At 32.6% G+C, this 11,482-nt stretch overlaps 4 protein-coding genes and 1 long non-coding RNA gene across 8 annotated transcripts; 3 read left to right on the plus strand and 2 right to left on the minus strand.

Annotated features, from left to right (window-relative positions):
• Positions 1-475: 475 nt before the first annotated feature.
• LOC107371883 (uncharacterized) lies at positions 476-2,264 on the minus strand. The gene is made up of 4 exons (XR_001570918.3): positions 2,021-2,264; positions 1,640-1,920; positions 1,319-1,505; positions 476-1,260 (listed from the first exon to the last, which is right to left on the minus strand). It is a non-coding gene; the product is annotated as an uncharacterized LOC107371883 (long non-coding RNA).
• Positions 2,265-2,692: 428 nt separating this feature from the next.
• On the plus strand, positions 2,693-3,577 carry LOC107370950 (uncharacterized). The gene is made up of 2 exons (XM_015938906.3): positions 2,693-2,829; positions 2,895-3,577. The coding sequence occupies exons 1-2, from the start codon at positions 2,703-2,705 to the stop codon at positions 3,515-3,517; spliced, it is 750 nt and encodes a 249-aa protein (XP_015794392.2). The 5' UTR covers positions 2,693-2,702; the 3' UTR covers positions 3,518-3,577.
• Positions 3,578-3,878: 301 nt separating this feature from the next.
• On the plus strand, positions 3,879-5,005 carry LOC107370944 (uncharacterized). The gene is made up of 4 exons (XM_015938901.3): positions 3,879-4,068; positions 4,128-4,231; positions 4,293-4,414; positions 4,492-5,005. Exons 1-4 carry the CDS (start codon positions 4,038-4,040, stop codon positions 4,931-4,933), a joined length of 699 nt encoding a protein of 232 aa, XP_015794387.2. The 5' UTR covers positions 3,879-4,037; the 3' UTR covers positions 4,934-5,005.
• Positions 5,006-6,972: 1,967 nt separating this feature from the next.
• On the plus strand, positions 6,973-8,717 carry NC2alpha (negative cofactor 2 alpha). The gene is made up of 3 exons (XM_015939696.3): positions 6,973-7,355; positions 7,473-8,145; positions 8,404-8,717. Exons 2-3 carry the CDS (start codon positions 7,519-7,521, stop codon positions 8,623-8,625), a joined length of 849 nt encoding a protein of 282 aa, XP_015795182.1. The 5' UTR covers positions 6,973-7,355; positions 7,473-7,518; the 3' UTR covers positions 8,626-8,717.
• LOC107371567 (protein regulator of cytokinesis 1) lies at positions 8,712-11,438 on the minus strand. Of its 4 annotated transcripts, none has more exons than XM_015939695.3 (5): positions 11,143-11,438; positions 10,857-10,961; positions 9,457-10,783; positions 8,959-9,361; positions 8,712-8,859 (listed from the first exon to the last, which is right to left on the minus strand). In XM_015939695.3, exons 1-5 carry the CDS (start codon positions 11,259-11,261, stop codon positions 8,840-8,842), a joined length of 1,974 nt encoding a protein of 657 aa, XP_015795181.2. In that variant the 5' UTR covers positions 11,262-11,438; the 3' UTR covers positions 8,712-8,839. The 4 variants fall into 4 exon arrangements, with proteins under 4 accessions (XP_015795181.2, XP_015795179.2, XP_015795180.2 ...); XM_015939693.2 differs by having other exon boundaries at positions 8,942-9,361; XM_015939694.3 differs by having other exon boundaries at positions 8,935-9,361.
• Positions 11,439-11,482: the final 44 nt, after the last annotated feature.

An 11,482-nucleotide genomic window follows, 5' to 3' on the forward strand; every position in this document is an offset into this window, starting at 1 on the left:
TTTTGGTAAGTCACATTTTTTTTATAAAATTAACGGCCAACGAATCATCATGCTTAATTAAGGCCAATTAAGTTTAAAATTATACACGTCAGTGAGGCGATAGTTTCAAATGTTTCATCCATTTCAAGTGAGTGTAAATTTTGTAATATTCAAATAAGTAAAGGAAATGATTAAAACAATTACTGAGGCTCAAATAACAAGTTGGCAAATCATCGGAATGGGTTGATTAATATGCAAGGATTTATGACAAATTGTAAGGTCTAAAGCTTTACAGTTATCATGTTAACAATCAATGTTAAAATTAACATTGCATGGATGGAAGTGTTAGTTATGGTGAGGAATGGAGAAAATCTTAAGATAGTTCTTTCTCCGCCATCCAACTGGTTCAGAGGGTAATGGTAATCTGATTATTATTAACAGATTGGTTGGATTAGAAATTGAATGTTCAATGATCTAACTGGTTTTCCCATTCATCTTGACTTGATAATCTTTTACTTTGATGTGACACTAAGATTGTTGGATTACAATAATCAGGGAAAGAATTGTAATACAAAAGGAGTTCCAAAGGTTTACAAGTTGGTACAATGTGAATTGAGCCAATAGAGTAACTTCAACTCGATTGACAATCAGTCAAAATTTGTTTCCGGATGAAGGAAGAGGATATCGTTGAATAAGCATATAATGGTTTCAAGTAGAGTAATATATGATGCTATGATGAGGAGGAAAGAGAAAGATGAAAAGAAACAGTTGAATTAGTTAGAGAAAGATATGAGTAAAAAGGAGCATCTTAAGAAGGTGAAAATCCTGTGAAATACAGCAAGAGGTGATTGACTGACTGACAGTGAGGTTGGCCAAATGAGTTTGGAAGGATTTCACAGAAAAGGCTGAGAAATGGATGAAAGAGAGATGAGTTAGAGATGAATTTAGTATAAGATGAGGGAGAGGAATGATAAACATAAATTTTAAGTCAAGTTGAAGAGTCAAATTTAGGAAAGTTAAATGATGGGAGAACAAGGGAAAGATGTTAGTTGAATGAAGTAAATGAGACGAGTAGAGATGATGGCAGATGAAAGCTTTCATCTGAGAACAGTATGGTGTAAGATTCACAAAACTTTCACTTTTTTTATGCGAAAGGGACCAATGATGTTCTTCCTCGACTTTAAGATGATCCAAGAATGGAGATGAACGCCTTCGCTAGACCCATTGTTTGGCTAGCCTTTGAAGTAGCTGTTGATGTTTATAAATATCATGGGATTGGCCCTGCATAAAAGTGAAACAGTTATGTTAGCTAAATCAACTTGAATTAAAGTTAACATACCAAACTGTAAAATCCATTCAAAAGTATAAATAAACAAATAAAACGGGATTATTAAACGAACCAGTATATAACTCATTTTAAAGGACTAATCTTTTTTATGCCTTCTGCTTTCACCACTCCAATTAAATTGGTCAGAATTTCCTCCCTTTAGTTGAAATAATGGTAAAATTTGTTGGCCTCCAATTCACTAAAATTAAATATTCAATTAAAGTAAGAAAATCTATCATTAAAATATTTACAAAATCATTTTTCAATAAGATTAAAAAAAAGGTTTAAGATGGATGGGAAGACAAAGCTACGATTTAAGACAAGATTATTTACTCTTTTAGCTTTTTTTTGCTGAACTTCAGTTGCACGTATAGATCGTAATTGAGGTAAATCTGGGCCACACGAAAGTGTCTCTGCTAGATCAACCATCACGCTTTATCATCTTTATCTTATCCATTTAAAATCTGGATAATTTTGATGAACGTTACTTTGAATTTTACTGTGATCAATTTTTTGTATTTCAAGCCATCATACAGTAAAGCAAACCGTCCCATACAGAGAAATGGTAAAAGCAAGATAACAGGTAAGAATCCTGGTCATACCTCAAACGGGTTCTAGAATTAATAAAGAGATATGGACAGACATGTAATAGAGTCAACTAAACTGTTAAATTATTTCAACATATTGCTACAATAAAGTGATGATTCAACTTACCCTCAAGTAAACTGTTTGTTTACAGCTCGGTCAATCAGGGTTGGGATTACCAGAGTTTAAAAGATTTATAGATGACTGATGAATGCATTGCCAAATTAAAGTATCATTATCAGAAGTTTAATGAGAAAATAAACTAACTAATGAAGGGAAACTTAATTAAATTAATGGTTAAAAACGCCTTCAACATATTAATATTTTACATCAACTAAAAGCGCCAATTTTATCAATGAAAAATTATTAAATGAACAGTCATTGCCATCTGTTGGATATAAACGGATACATTCATAACGGATAAAATCATTTTTTCATTTTTTCAAATTCCAAATCCGAATGAAGTTTTTCATTTATCATTTGAATAATTTAGCATTTTGTAAGATGTATTTCCATCAGTTCAGTGTTGGTAAAAAGAAGAAACTTTTCAACCTTTATATGGATTGAAACACATGTTAGAATCGCAGATTCTGCTTATGAATATCAATTTGTGACTTGAGCTGTTTTGATATAAAATGTGGTTCATGAATAATCCCAAGCAACTGGTCGAAGGCTTTACAATGGATCATTTAAATATTATTTATATTATAATATGTTGACATTGAGCCCACATTTGAAGTAATGTTGTGTCGCTGTAATAATAAATAGCGACTACAATGGACAAAAAAGCCAGATGATTTTTGTAAATTGAATGAAAATTTATTTCATTCCGACTTTTTGCCGTGGAATCAAACTTAAATTACATCTAAACATGATCATTAATTGTATCCTTTTGATTGTCGTCAGCGTCAATACCATATCTGGTGGAGTTATTAAAGGTAATTTATTCTTTATTTTGATCTTGATTAAGCCCATTTATCTATTGTTTTTGTTTGTCTTATAGAGCCAAGCAAGAGTATCTTTACTGGTCGTGATTTGAAACAAATTTGCAAATCAATCCAAAGCAATGTCAATTCAGGAGTTGATCCAGTGAAATCTCAGGCTAATATTTTCAATGAATATTCATCCAAGCTTGGTTCAACCACTGGTTCAACAGAAAAGTTGAAAAAGCTTGAAGCTGAGCAAAATGCCCTCAAATTTAAACGACTCTTGAAAGCTTTCACTCAAGTGATTGGAACATTTGACGAATTGAACAATGGATTGCAGGTTAAACAAGAAGATGAGACTTCGACTGTTATTGATGGTGAAAGTAACTTCCAAGACGGAAACTCTGAAACCGATGATCAAGTGAAACCAAGTGATGGTGATAATGAAGAAGGAAATGGAAATGGTGAAAATGAAGTCGATATCGATGATAATGACCATGATGATGACGACGATGATGATGAAGGAGACGAAGATTATGACGATGAATTTGACGTTTGTGAATTCATAGACTATCCTGATGAAATTGATCTAAGCGAGGTTGAATACGGTGATTTGGACAGCGTTGATTATGATATTTATGAATATGATTTTGAACCTTTTGGTTTGTCTCTGAATCTACGTCTCGCTGTATCTCACTGATCAACCAATACTAACTTCAAGTAATATTGTCTGTTATTATTAAAAACATTTTAATCTTAATTTATTGCCTCTTTATTGCTAGTCATTTGAATTAACGGGCAACAAGAAAATAATCATTCCAAAAACGAGCAAAGTGTTGAACTATAATATATGTTCTTCACATTGAATTCTGAAGAAACGCGAAATTTTAATGAAATAAAAACAGAAAATAGAATCAAAGACAATCTTCTGTTTATTACATTTGAAATTTAATTTACACACAATTTAATTAGATTGACAAGATAATGACAGTAAATTTGTCAATGGTCCCTAATCAAACAGGTGTTAAGAAAATCTGTATTTTTTCAATAAGCTGCCCAGCGAAAAGTACGAATCACTTATTCGCAATAGGCTATTCCAAGTTACTGTCATTGATTGGTATTTTACAAATCTTTTGAATTTTTGTCGGCTTTTCTTAAGCTTAGAGTCCAACTAATCTTTTCCGCGTTTTCAGTGTTTGCCAAAATGGATACTTGTTGAAATGGGAGAACAGAATAACAATTCTGATAAAAGTAAGTTTCATTTATTTACAAATTAGAAAAATTCATTCTTTTCCATCCATATTACTCAGTTAAATTCAAAGTGAAGCATTTGAATGAATACCATGAGATAGTTATTGATCGGAATGATGCCAGATATGAATCCAAGTACCAACATCAACAATTATTTGAACAGGTAAGTAAAGCGCTGCATTACATCTTTGAACAATAACTCGTCATTATCTATACATTTATAGTTGGAATCAATAACAGGAGTACCAAGTAGATACACAGTTCGTGCTTATATTGATCAAAGTTACATCTATTGGCCTGATATCAATCCTAAACGGTTCCGATTCAGTTTTGACAACCAAAAAGCGTAATGTTACATTTCACTATTTGATATCATTCATCATAAATGTATATTAATTAATCGCTTATCAACTTTTTTCATAGCTTTGCTCCTGATATACTTAGGCGATACTCTAGACAACATGATATCTTAAGCCTGCATTTTCGCGATGGTGAGCGCTTTCATCTCCAATATGGACTTTCTTATGCACATAATATATCCAAACATTTAAGTATGCGTTTTACGCTAGTAAAAGAAAGAGATGTCCCTGAAGAAGGCTGTGGATTATATTTCTGTCAATCTAGATGCACTGAAAGTTACTTTAAAAGGTTGAAAGATCTCGTATGTAATGATGAATTGAATGCAAAAATTACGCAGATTGTTCAACCACTAATGGAATCAGGAATGTGGGCGGCTGCAACTGCGAATTTCAGAGAGTTTAATATTCAACAATATTTACATAGCGAATGTTATGTGTATCATTTACGAAACAGACAGGCTGGCCATACACGCCAAGCTTATCTTTATCCAAGAACTCGGGGCTAAATATATGTATTTAACGAATCAACTGAATGTAATTTTTTTAGTAAACAGTTCGCTTTTAATTTGCATCATGAATCTGAAAATTTTCATTACTGTCTTTTTATAACAAATATTGGAAATAAAGGGTGTATTGTTTAAGAGTGAAATTATGGGAGCAAAAAGAGTATCATTTATTTACCTGATTGTGGTGATTGTGGTGATTATGATGATAAAGATGTTGATAAATATGATGCATTTTTCATCATTGTCCATTTTCAATTTTATCTTCTTCTTATCAACATATTTAGCGTCATAATCACCACAATCAGGTAAATAAATGTTACTCTTTTGCTCACATAATTTCACTCTTAAACAATACACCCTTTAGTAAAGTATATTATGATGAATGAAATCTAATGGACGTTACGTCCATTCATCGAGAATAAAAAAGTGGACATTTTTTGATAGTCATTGAGAGATCAGACTTTTCATCCATGGATGCAAAAATGGTAAAAATTTAAAAGTGCAATGTAATTGTAATTATTATCAAGCGACCGATTATAGTCACATACTATAGTATAGATAGTAAAGTAAGGTAAACAGTGTGTATTGACTCTAATAATAGACCAAATATACTAAAATAAAAAATATTAAATATGAAATAAAAAAGTTAGCTTTCTCCGCTTTTGGTTTATACTCGATTATGGCCTTAAATTATTTAAAATTTGAAAACTAAATTTCTAATTCAGTTATTTTCATAAATGCCCAAAAATGTCAACAAAATTTTATTGAGAATGAAAACTTTGAAGTTTACATCACTGAAAAAGATACATGAAGAAGCAAGTTTTAAAACGATATCTGATCAAGCATTGCAAAAAATAAACACAATTGAAGTCTATTAAGGATCATGATTCGAGAAGATTTGGGTGATTTCTGAATTAGAGTCTGTTTTTAGTTTGAATTTGTTGCATTGTTTACAGCTGAAGGCGAAACTGGTGATAGACTGTTGACATAATTAATCAATGTTGTTAAAGTTGTCACTGGATTTTCGGTGTCAATAGATTCTGGTAGCGGTAGTTTGGTACAAAACGATGAAATGGTGTTCGCTTGAAGTGATTGCAAATCTCGGATTGCGGCTGAGGAAATTGATAGTGCTCCTACGTACATCCTGATCAGTCCATCGGTGAAAAGAGATACTAGTGCTTCGATAGTTGATTCTCCGAAATCAGTCAAACTTGTATTTTCACCATTAATATTAACTAGCAAATCTCGCTGATGTTTAGACGCTTGGTCAAGGGTTTTTGCGGTTAACCCAGCGAGCATAATCTTTCCAGTGGCTTGGCATAAATCGACCATGTCATCTTTGGTTATAACAGCAGCATATATTGTTGAAATAGAGAAGGTTAAAAGACTGATTAAAATTAATGGTTGCATTTTCTGGAAAGGTTAAAAAACTTACTGGATATCAACAAAACTTTTGGATCCCTATTTATCTGTTCAACTGCTAATCACTTAAAATGCTGACAAGTTATTCATCCACAGATGTCAACACAAATAAAATTATGAAAACACCAATATAAAGCTGTTGCTGAAAGTTGGACGTCACGGCTGAAAGATGGATGAAATAATTAACGGATGATTAGCAACTTCAAGTAAGTACAGAGGTAAAAAAGTTCACGGATTTTCAGCTTTATTAAGGTAGAAACTGGATCAAATTTTGTAATCATGTTTTGTTTGAGTCGTCTGTATTTTGTGTTGACTTGATTTGAGTTCACAGATTCATATTGTTTGATTCGGCATATTAATTCACCAGTTATATAAATTAATAGATAGAGACGTAAACAGGAAAACTTGACCGGGAAAAATTAATTATTAGCAGGATTGACAGTACATTGATTAATTAAAAAGATGTCTTGCTAGAGTTGGTCAAGAATTAAACACTAATTTTTGTCGTTAACGCCATCTAATACTAAAAGTAAATAAACCAATAGATGTCTCTGCTTGAAGTTGTCCGTAACAAAAAAGTGTACATCATGCCATCTATTATTTATAAAAGAAAGGTTACATTGACTGTTACACATTTTTACAAATTTCATCTTTTTAATTGAATTGTAAAATGTGTGACAATCAATTTAAAAATGTATATAAAATTAATTTTGAATGTCCTCTGGCTTAAGTGAGATATTTACTTTCATGAAGTTGTCTTTCATACCTCAACGAATTAATCTGTCCATTAAGATTTGATAGAGTTGTAAACCGTTTATAATTTTTTGTCTTGCTATGCAAACTGATTCAAGATATCAACAAAGACAACAATAATGTTCCTTATATTACCTCTCTCTTGATTGTGAACTAATTAAAAACCCTTTACCATCCCCGGTTTCGTCACCATCACTGTTTACTTTTAAATCAATAATATCTCCATTGGAAACAACTGAATTTACAGGTAAGATAAACCACATCAACACCAACAACGATATAACCATTCAAGATTTTATTAATCATTTTATTTTGTTTTCTCTCCTCTCTCCCCTGATTTCCCGTTTTTATTGTGAAAATTTAGTCACTGATAATATATTGATAATCTATCTTCATTGAACACAAACAAAATGTCAACGAAAAAGAAGAAGTACAATTGCCGGTTTCCACCGGCACGGATAAAGAAAATAATGCAAGCCGATGAAGAAGTTGGTAGAGTTGCAGCTGTGGTACCTTTAATTATCTCACGAGCTCTTGAATTGTTTGTTGAATCCTTATTAACTGAATCAAGTAAAATCACTAAATCTCGGAATGCTCGAACGTTAACTCCATCTCATCTTAAAGCATGTATTACATCAAATAGTCAATTTTCATTTTTGAGAGAATTTGTTGCCACTTTACCGGACATTCAAAGTGTTGGTGACGATGAACACAGTGATGGTAATAGCTCTACATGTAACAATAATTATGCTCACCATTCTATTCAAGGTTCAACATTAGGTCATCATCCAGTTTCATCGACTAGCTCAATAACTTCATCCTCATCATCATTACCATCATCAGCTGCTCCTACTGCAGTAATTTCATTCTCAGGCTCTAATTTATCGCGGCAAGTTTCAACAAATAGATCCTCTCGAAGTACCAATTATTTATCTCGAACTTCTGGTCGTGGTCGTGGGAGACCCAGAAAGGTTAATATTACTTCATCAAAGTCTCAGGATGAAGACGAAGAGGGTGATTATGATGAAGAAAATGATGTAATGTATCAATTTTGCTACCAATTTTACTGTTTTTGAAACGATAAGCAAAAGATGAACAACTTATTATTATTGTAAGTCAAGAAAGTTTATTTATAGATAAACTTAAACACGGAATTATCAATCATAAAAACCAATTTACAAGTTGTATTGATAATATACTTGAAAACATTAGTCAGTTACATTTTGCTTATCTATTCAAATATCTTTCATCATTTGGAATATCTAATGCTGATTTATTATTTTTTTTCTTGTTAGATCACCGAGACATCTAGAAATGTTAAATCAATTAATCGATCCAGCAGAAATGAAGAAGATGATTCTGAAACATCGGAAGAAGACGACGAGGGTAGTTCCTGTGATGACTCGAGTTCTAATGCTTCAAGAGCTCAGCCTCCCAATCCACCACTACACAGTCAAATTAATTCATTTGCTTTAGCTCTTAACCAACAAGTAGAAGATGATGACTATGACAATTGAGGGCCATTTTCTAGCCGAAAATTATCTAATAAAAACAAGTAAATTCTTCACTTTGTTAAATTCATAAATAAATTTTCATGATATCATTTGAATATGAGAACTTCATCTTTATTGATATTATTAAAATATTCACAATTGATAATGGAAAATCAGATGATGAAGGAATGGCTTTAGCACTTATATCGGCAAACCTGTGCTTTCAAGTGTTTCGTGTCTACGATCTTGGAGGTGAGCCTGTAAGATAAGAGGCGAAACGTTAATTGCTTGTATTTTGCCGGCATAGCGGTGTTGAAGTAAGATTTTCCATACAACTCACTCTAAATTGCTCCTCACCGATCAATTGGTCTAGTCCAATATTTTTAGTGCAATCACCATAAACTAATGAGGGAATATTAGGAGTACTCTTAATACTTCCTCCGCAAGGAGTTGCTCGTCTTGATCTGTCAGTAGAGTTACATCTGTTTTCGGAACCCAACCGGTGAATTTGCAATCGAGATCGGGTTGTTCGTAATTCACGATTAACTGGAGATAAAGGTTTCATTGATGATTGTAATCTACGATTTACATCAGAAGATTTAACTCCTGAGGTAGGAGTATTATTAGCAGAAAATTTGGTTGGAGTTCGGGTAAGTAAATTAGGTGTTGGTTTGGAACTTCCATTTTGAAGTTTTCTTGACTTGGCATCGGCATCACTTTTGGTCTTTTGCCTTGCCATCTTCTCGTTATCTTTGTATACCTAAATCAATATAAATAAATGCAATAAATTAGTAAAACGACCCACGTAATGGAAGATGAAAACAAGCAGATTAAATGATTTGACATGAAACTAACCTGATAATGAGTTTTTTGACACTCAATGAACTCTAACACAGGCTGACCGCACACCATGAAGGGAGCATTGTAGTTTTCTTTGGACCATTTTTCTGCCAAAGTTCGAATATCTTTTTCACACCGAGTTAGGTCTTTTTGAGTTTTCTTTTTTTCTTTTTCTTGTTTCAATAAAACACCTCCACGATTGTTGAATCTGTTTGGATCATTCATCTTTTTCTCCAAGTCCAAGTATTTAACCCAACATTGTTGCCATTCATCCAAAGACTCGAATAATTTACGGTTTTCTTGATAACGGAACTTTAGACGCTCTAGTTCATCTTCGTGAGCGGTTAACAAAGCTTCAATGCATTCTTCTTCACACATATAAATTTCGAATTCATCTTTTTCTTCTTGAGAAGCGTAAACTTTGTCCCAATATTCAACAATCTCTGTACGTAGTTTCTCTATAAATTTACCCATATTTTGTTTTTTCAATTCTTCATACTTTTCTACCAATTCTGTTAACTTAACAAGTTCGCTTGGTTTCCAACCATTGATACCATTTAACTCTTTATTTCTTGTGTATTGATCAACTTCCAGTTTTTCCCAGAGTTGCTCTAGCTTTCCCATCAGTATTTCTTTGTTTTTTTCATTGTTCACAAATTGTTTTTCCAGGGAACGCATAAAAGACTCTTGATCTTTCAGGAAACTGTCAGAAAGAATAACAGAAGTTTCCTCGTGACCTGTATACTTGACAACATCCTTAGAATCAGGTTCAATCTCAAGGTCATTAGACAACTGAAGTATGGATCTTTTGTTTTGAATATAAATTTTTTGCTTTTTGGAATAAGTCTTTTTAAGTTCCATCACATTTGACTGTAACTCTTGAAGGGCAGCTTCCGTTGGAATGGACAATGTGGTGGATAATCTATGACCTTCTTCTGGATAGCCCAGTTTATTACATAGAGATGAATAATGGGAATGAAGCTCATTCCATTTAGAGAAACGTTCTTTTTTGATGAATTGAAGTTCTTCATGTTTTTCCATGATATCATTAAGCATATCCATAAATCCACCACTTTGAGGAGGCTCATAGTCAGGTAAAGCAAGATCTTTGGTTAGGTTTCTCAAGTTTTTTAACATAAGCACTTTCTCTTGTTCCAAGTAACCAACCAGGGTATCTTCCCACTGTTCGGCATCACTACACAATTCAATGAAGTTGTTTAAAATTGAATCAAGTCGCTTTTCAAAACAATTCTTGTTTAATCCGAGGTAGGCCCATTTTTCAGCGAGAGATGTCATAGTGTCCATAAATTTATTAACAACCTCTTGGCTTCTCTCCATAACCCTTTATAAACGGTACAAAATAATGAAATTAAATAAGACATTTTTTACAAACAAAGAACAGAAGATAAACTTACAATTGTCCAAGATTGGATTCGTCTTCAATGCAACTTTCTTCCCGGCGATTAGCTCGGATAAATTCAACCAACTTTTCTCTTTCTTCAGCATCATTATCATGATCTCTATAAAAACAGAATAGACAAGAATAAAGCAAGAAAAAGAGAGAGAGAGAGAGAAAGAGAAAGAGAGTAAGTTTGAAAAAAGCGTTTGTTAAAAAAGCGGTAAACACAGTAAAAGGGTGGGTATACCCTCTTGAAGACAAAATGAAACCTAAAATCTCAGTGAATTAAGATTGATACTTACTCAAGTTCTGGATCATTTTCTTCAGTGATGACACCATTTTCATAAAATCCACTGACCATACTGGGCCGAACAAAATTATTCAAAGTCTTCCTCCTGTCGTCTCTACTTGTTGAAGGCATTTTCACAAACTACACTTGCATTTATATCCAACCATGCACAATGAAAAAAAAGTCTCAATAAAAAGTTAACAAAATTAAACCAGCAATTACAGTTGAAATTGAATTTATATAAGTAATTTAAAAAAAATAAATCTTTACATTGGCATAAAATAAAGGTTAGTTAATAGATATGAATTTGAGTGAAAACAAAATGACAGTTTTGCCTCCAACCAAGTTTAAAC

Source organism: Tetranychus urticae, chromosome 3 (genome assembly GCF_039701765.1).
Source record: "Tetranychus urticae isolate SD_2017Ah chromosome 3, NJAU_TeUrti_SD_1.0, whole genome shotgun sequence".
Classification (NCBI taxonomy): Eukaryota; Metazoa; Arthropoda; class Arachnida; order Trombidiformes; family Tetranychidae; genus Tetranychus; species Tetranychus urticae.

Excerpts from the sequence above, each read along its gene's own strand:
- NC2alpha (XM_015939696.3), top strand. The coding sequence starts at position 7,519 with ATGTCAACGAAAAAGAAGAAGTACAATTGCCGGTTTCCACCGGCACGG. Across the intron at positions 8,146-8,403 it reads ATTATGATGAAGAAAATGAT|ATCACCGAGACATCTAGAAA; the intron begins GTAATGTATCAA and ends TTTTCTTGTTAG.
- LOC107370950 (XM_015938906.3), top strand. The coding sequence starts at position 2,703 with ATGAAAATTTATTTCATTCCGACTTTTTGCCGTGGAATCAAACTTAAA. Across the intron at positions 2,830-2,894 it reads ATCTGGTGGAGTTATTAAAG|AGCCAAGCAAGAGTATCTTT; the intron begins GTAATTTATTCT and ends TTTGTCTTATAG.
- LOC107370944 (XM_015938901.3), top strand. The coding sequence starts at position 4,038 with ATGGGAGAACAGAATAACAATTCTGATAAAA. Across the intron at positions 4,069-4,127 it reads GAATAACAATTCTGATAAAA|TTAAATTCAAAGTGAAGCAT; the intron begins GTAAGTTTCATT and ends CATATTACTCAG. Across the intron at positions 4,415-4,491 it reads AGTTTTGACAACCAAAAAGC|CTTTGCTCCTGATATACTTA; the intron begins GTAATGTTACAT and ends CTTTTTTCATAG.
- LOC107371567 (XM_015939692.3), bottom strand. The coding sequence starts at position 11,261 with ATGCCTTCAACAAGTAGAGACGACAGGAGGAAGACTTTGAATAATTTT. Across the intron at positions 10,962-11,142 it reads GAAAATGATCCAGAACTTGA|AGATCATGATAATGATGCTG; the intron begins GTAAGTATCAAT and ends CTGTTTTTATAG. Across the intron at positions 10,784-10,856 it reads GAATCCAATCTTGGACAATT|GGTTATGGAGAGAAGCCAAG; the intron begins GTAAGTTTATCT and ends CCGTTTATAAAG.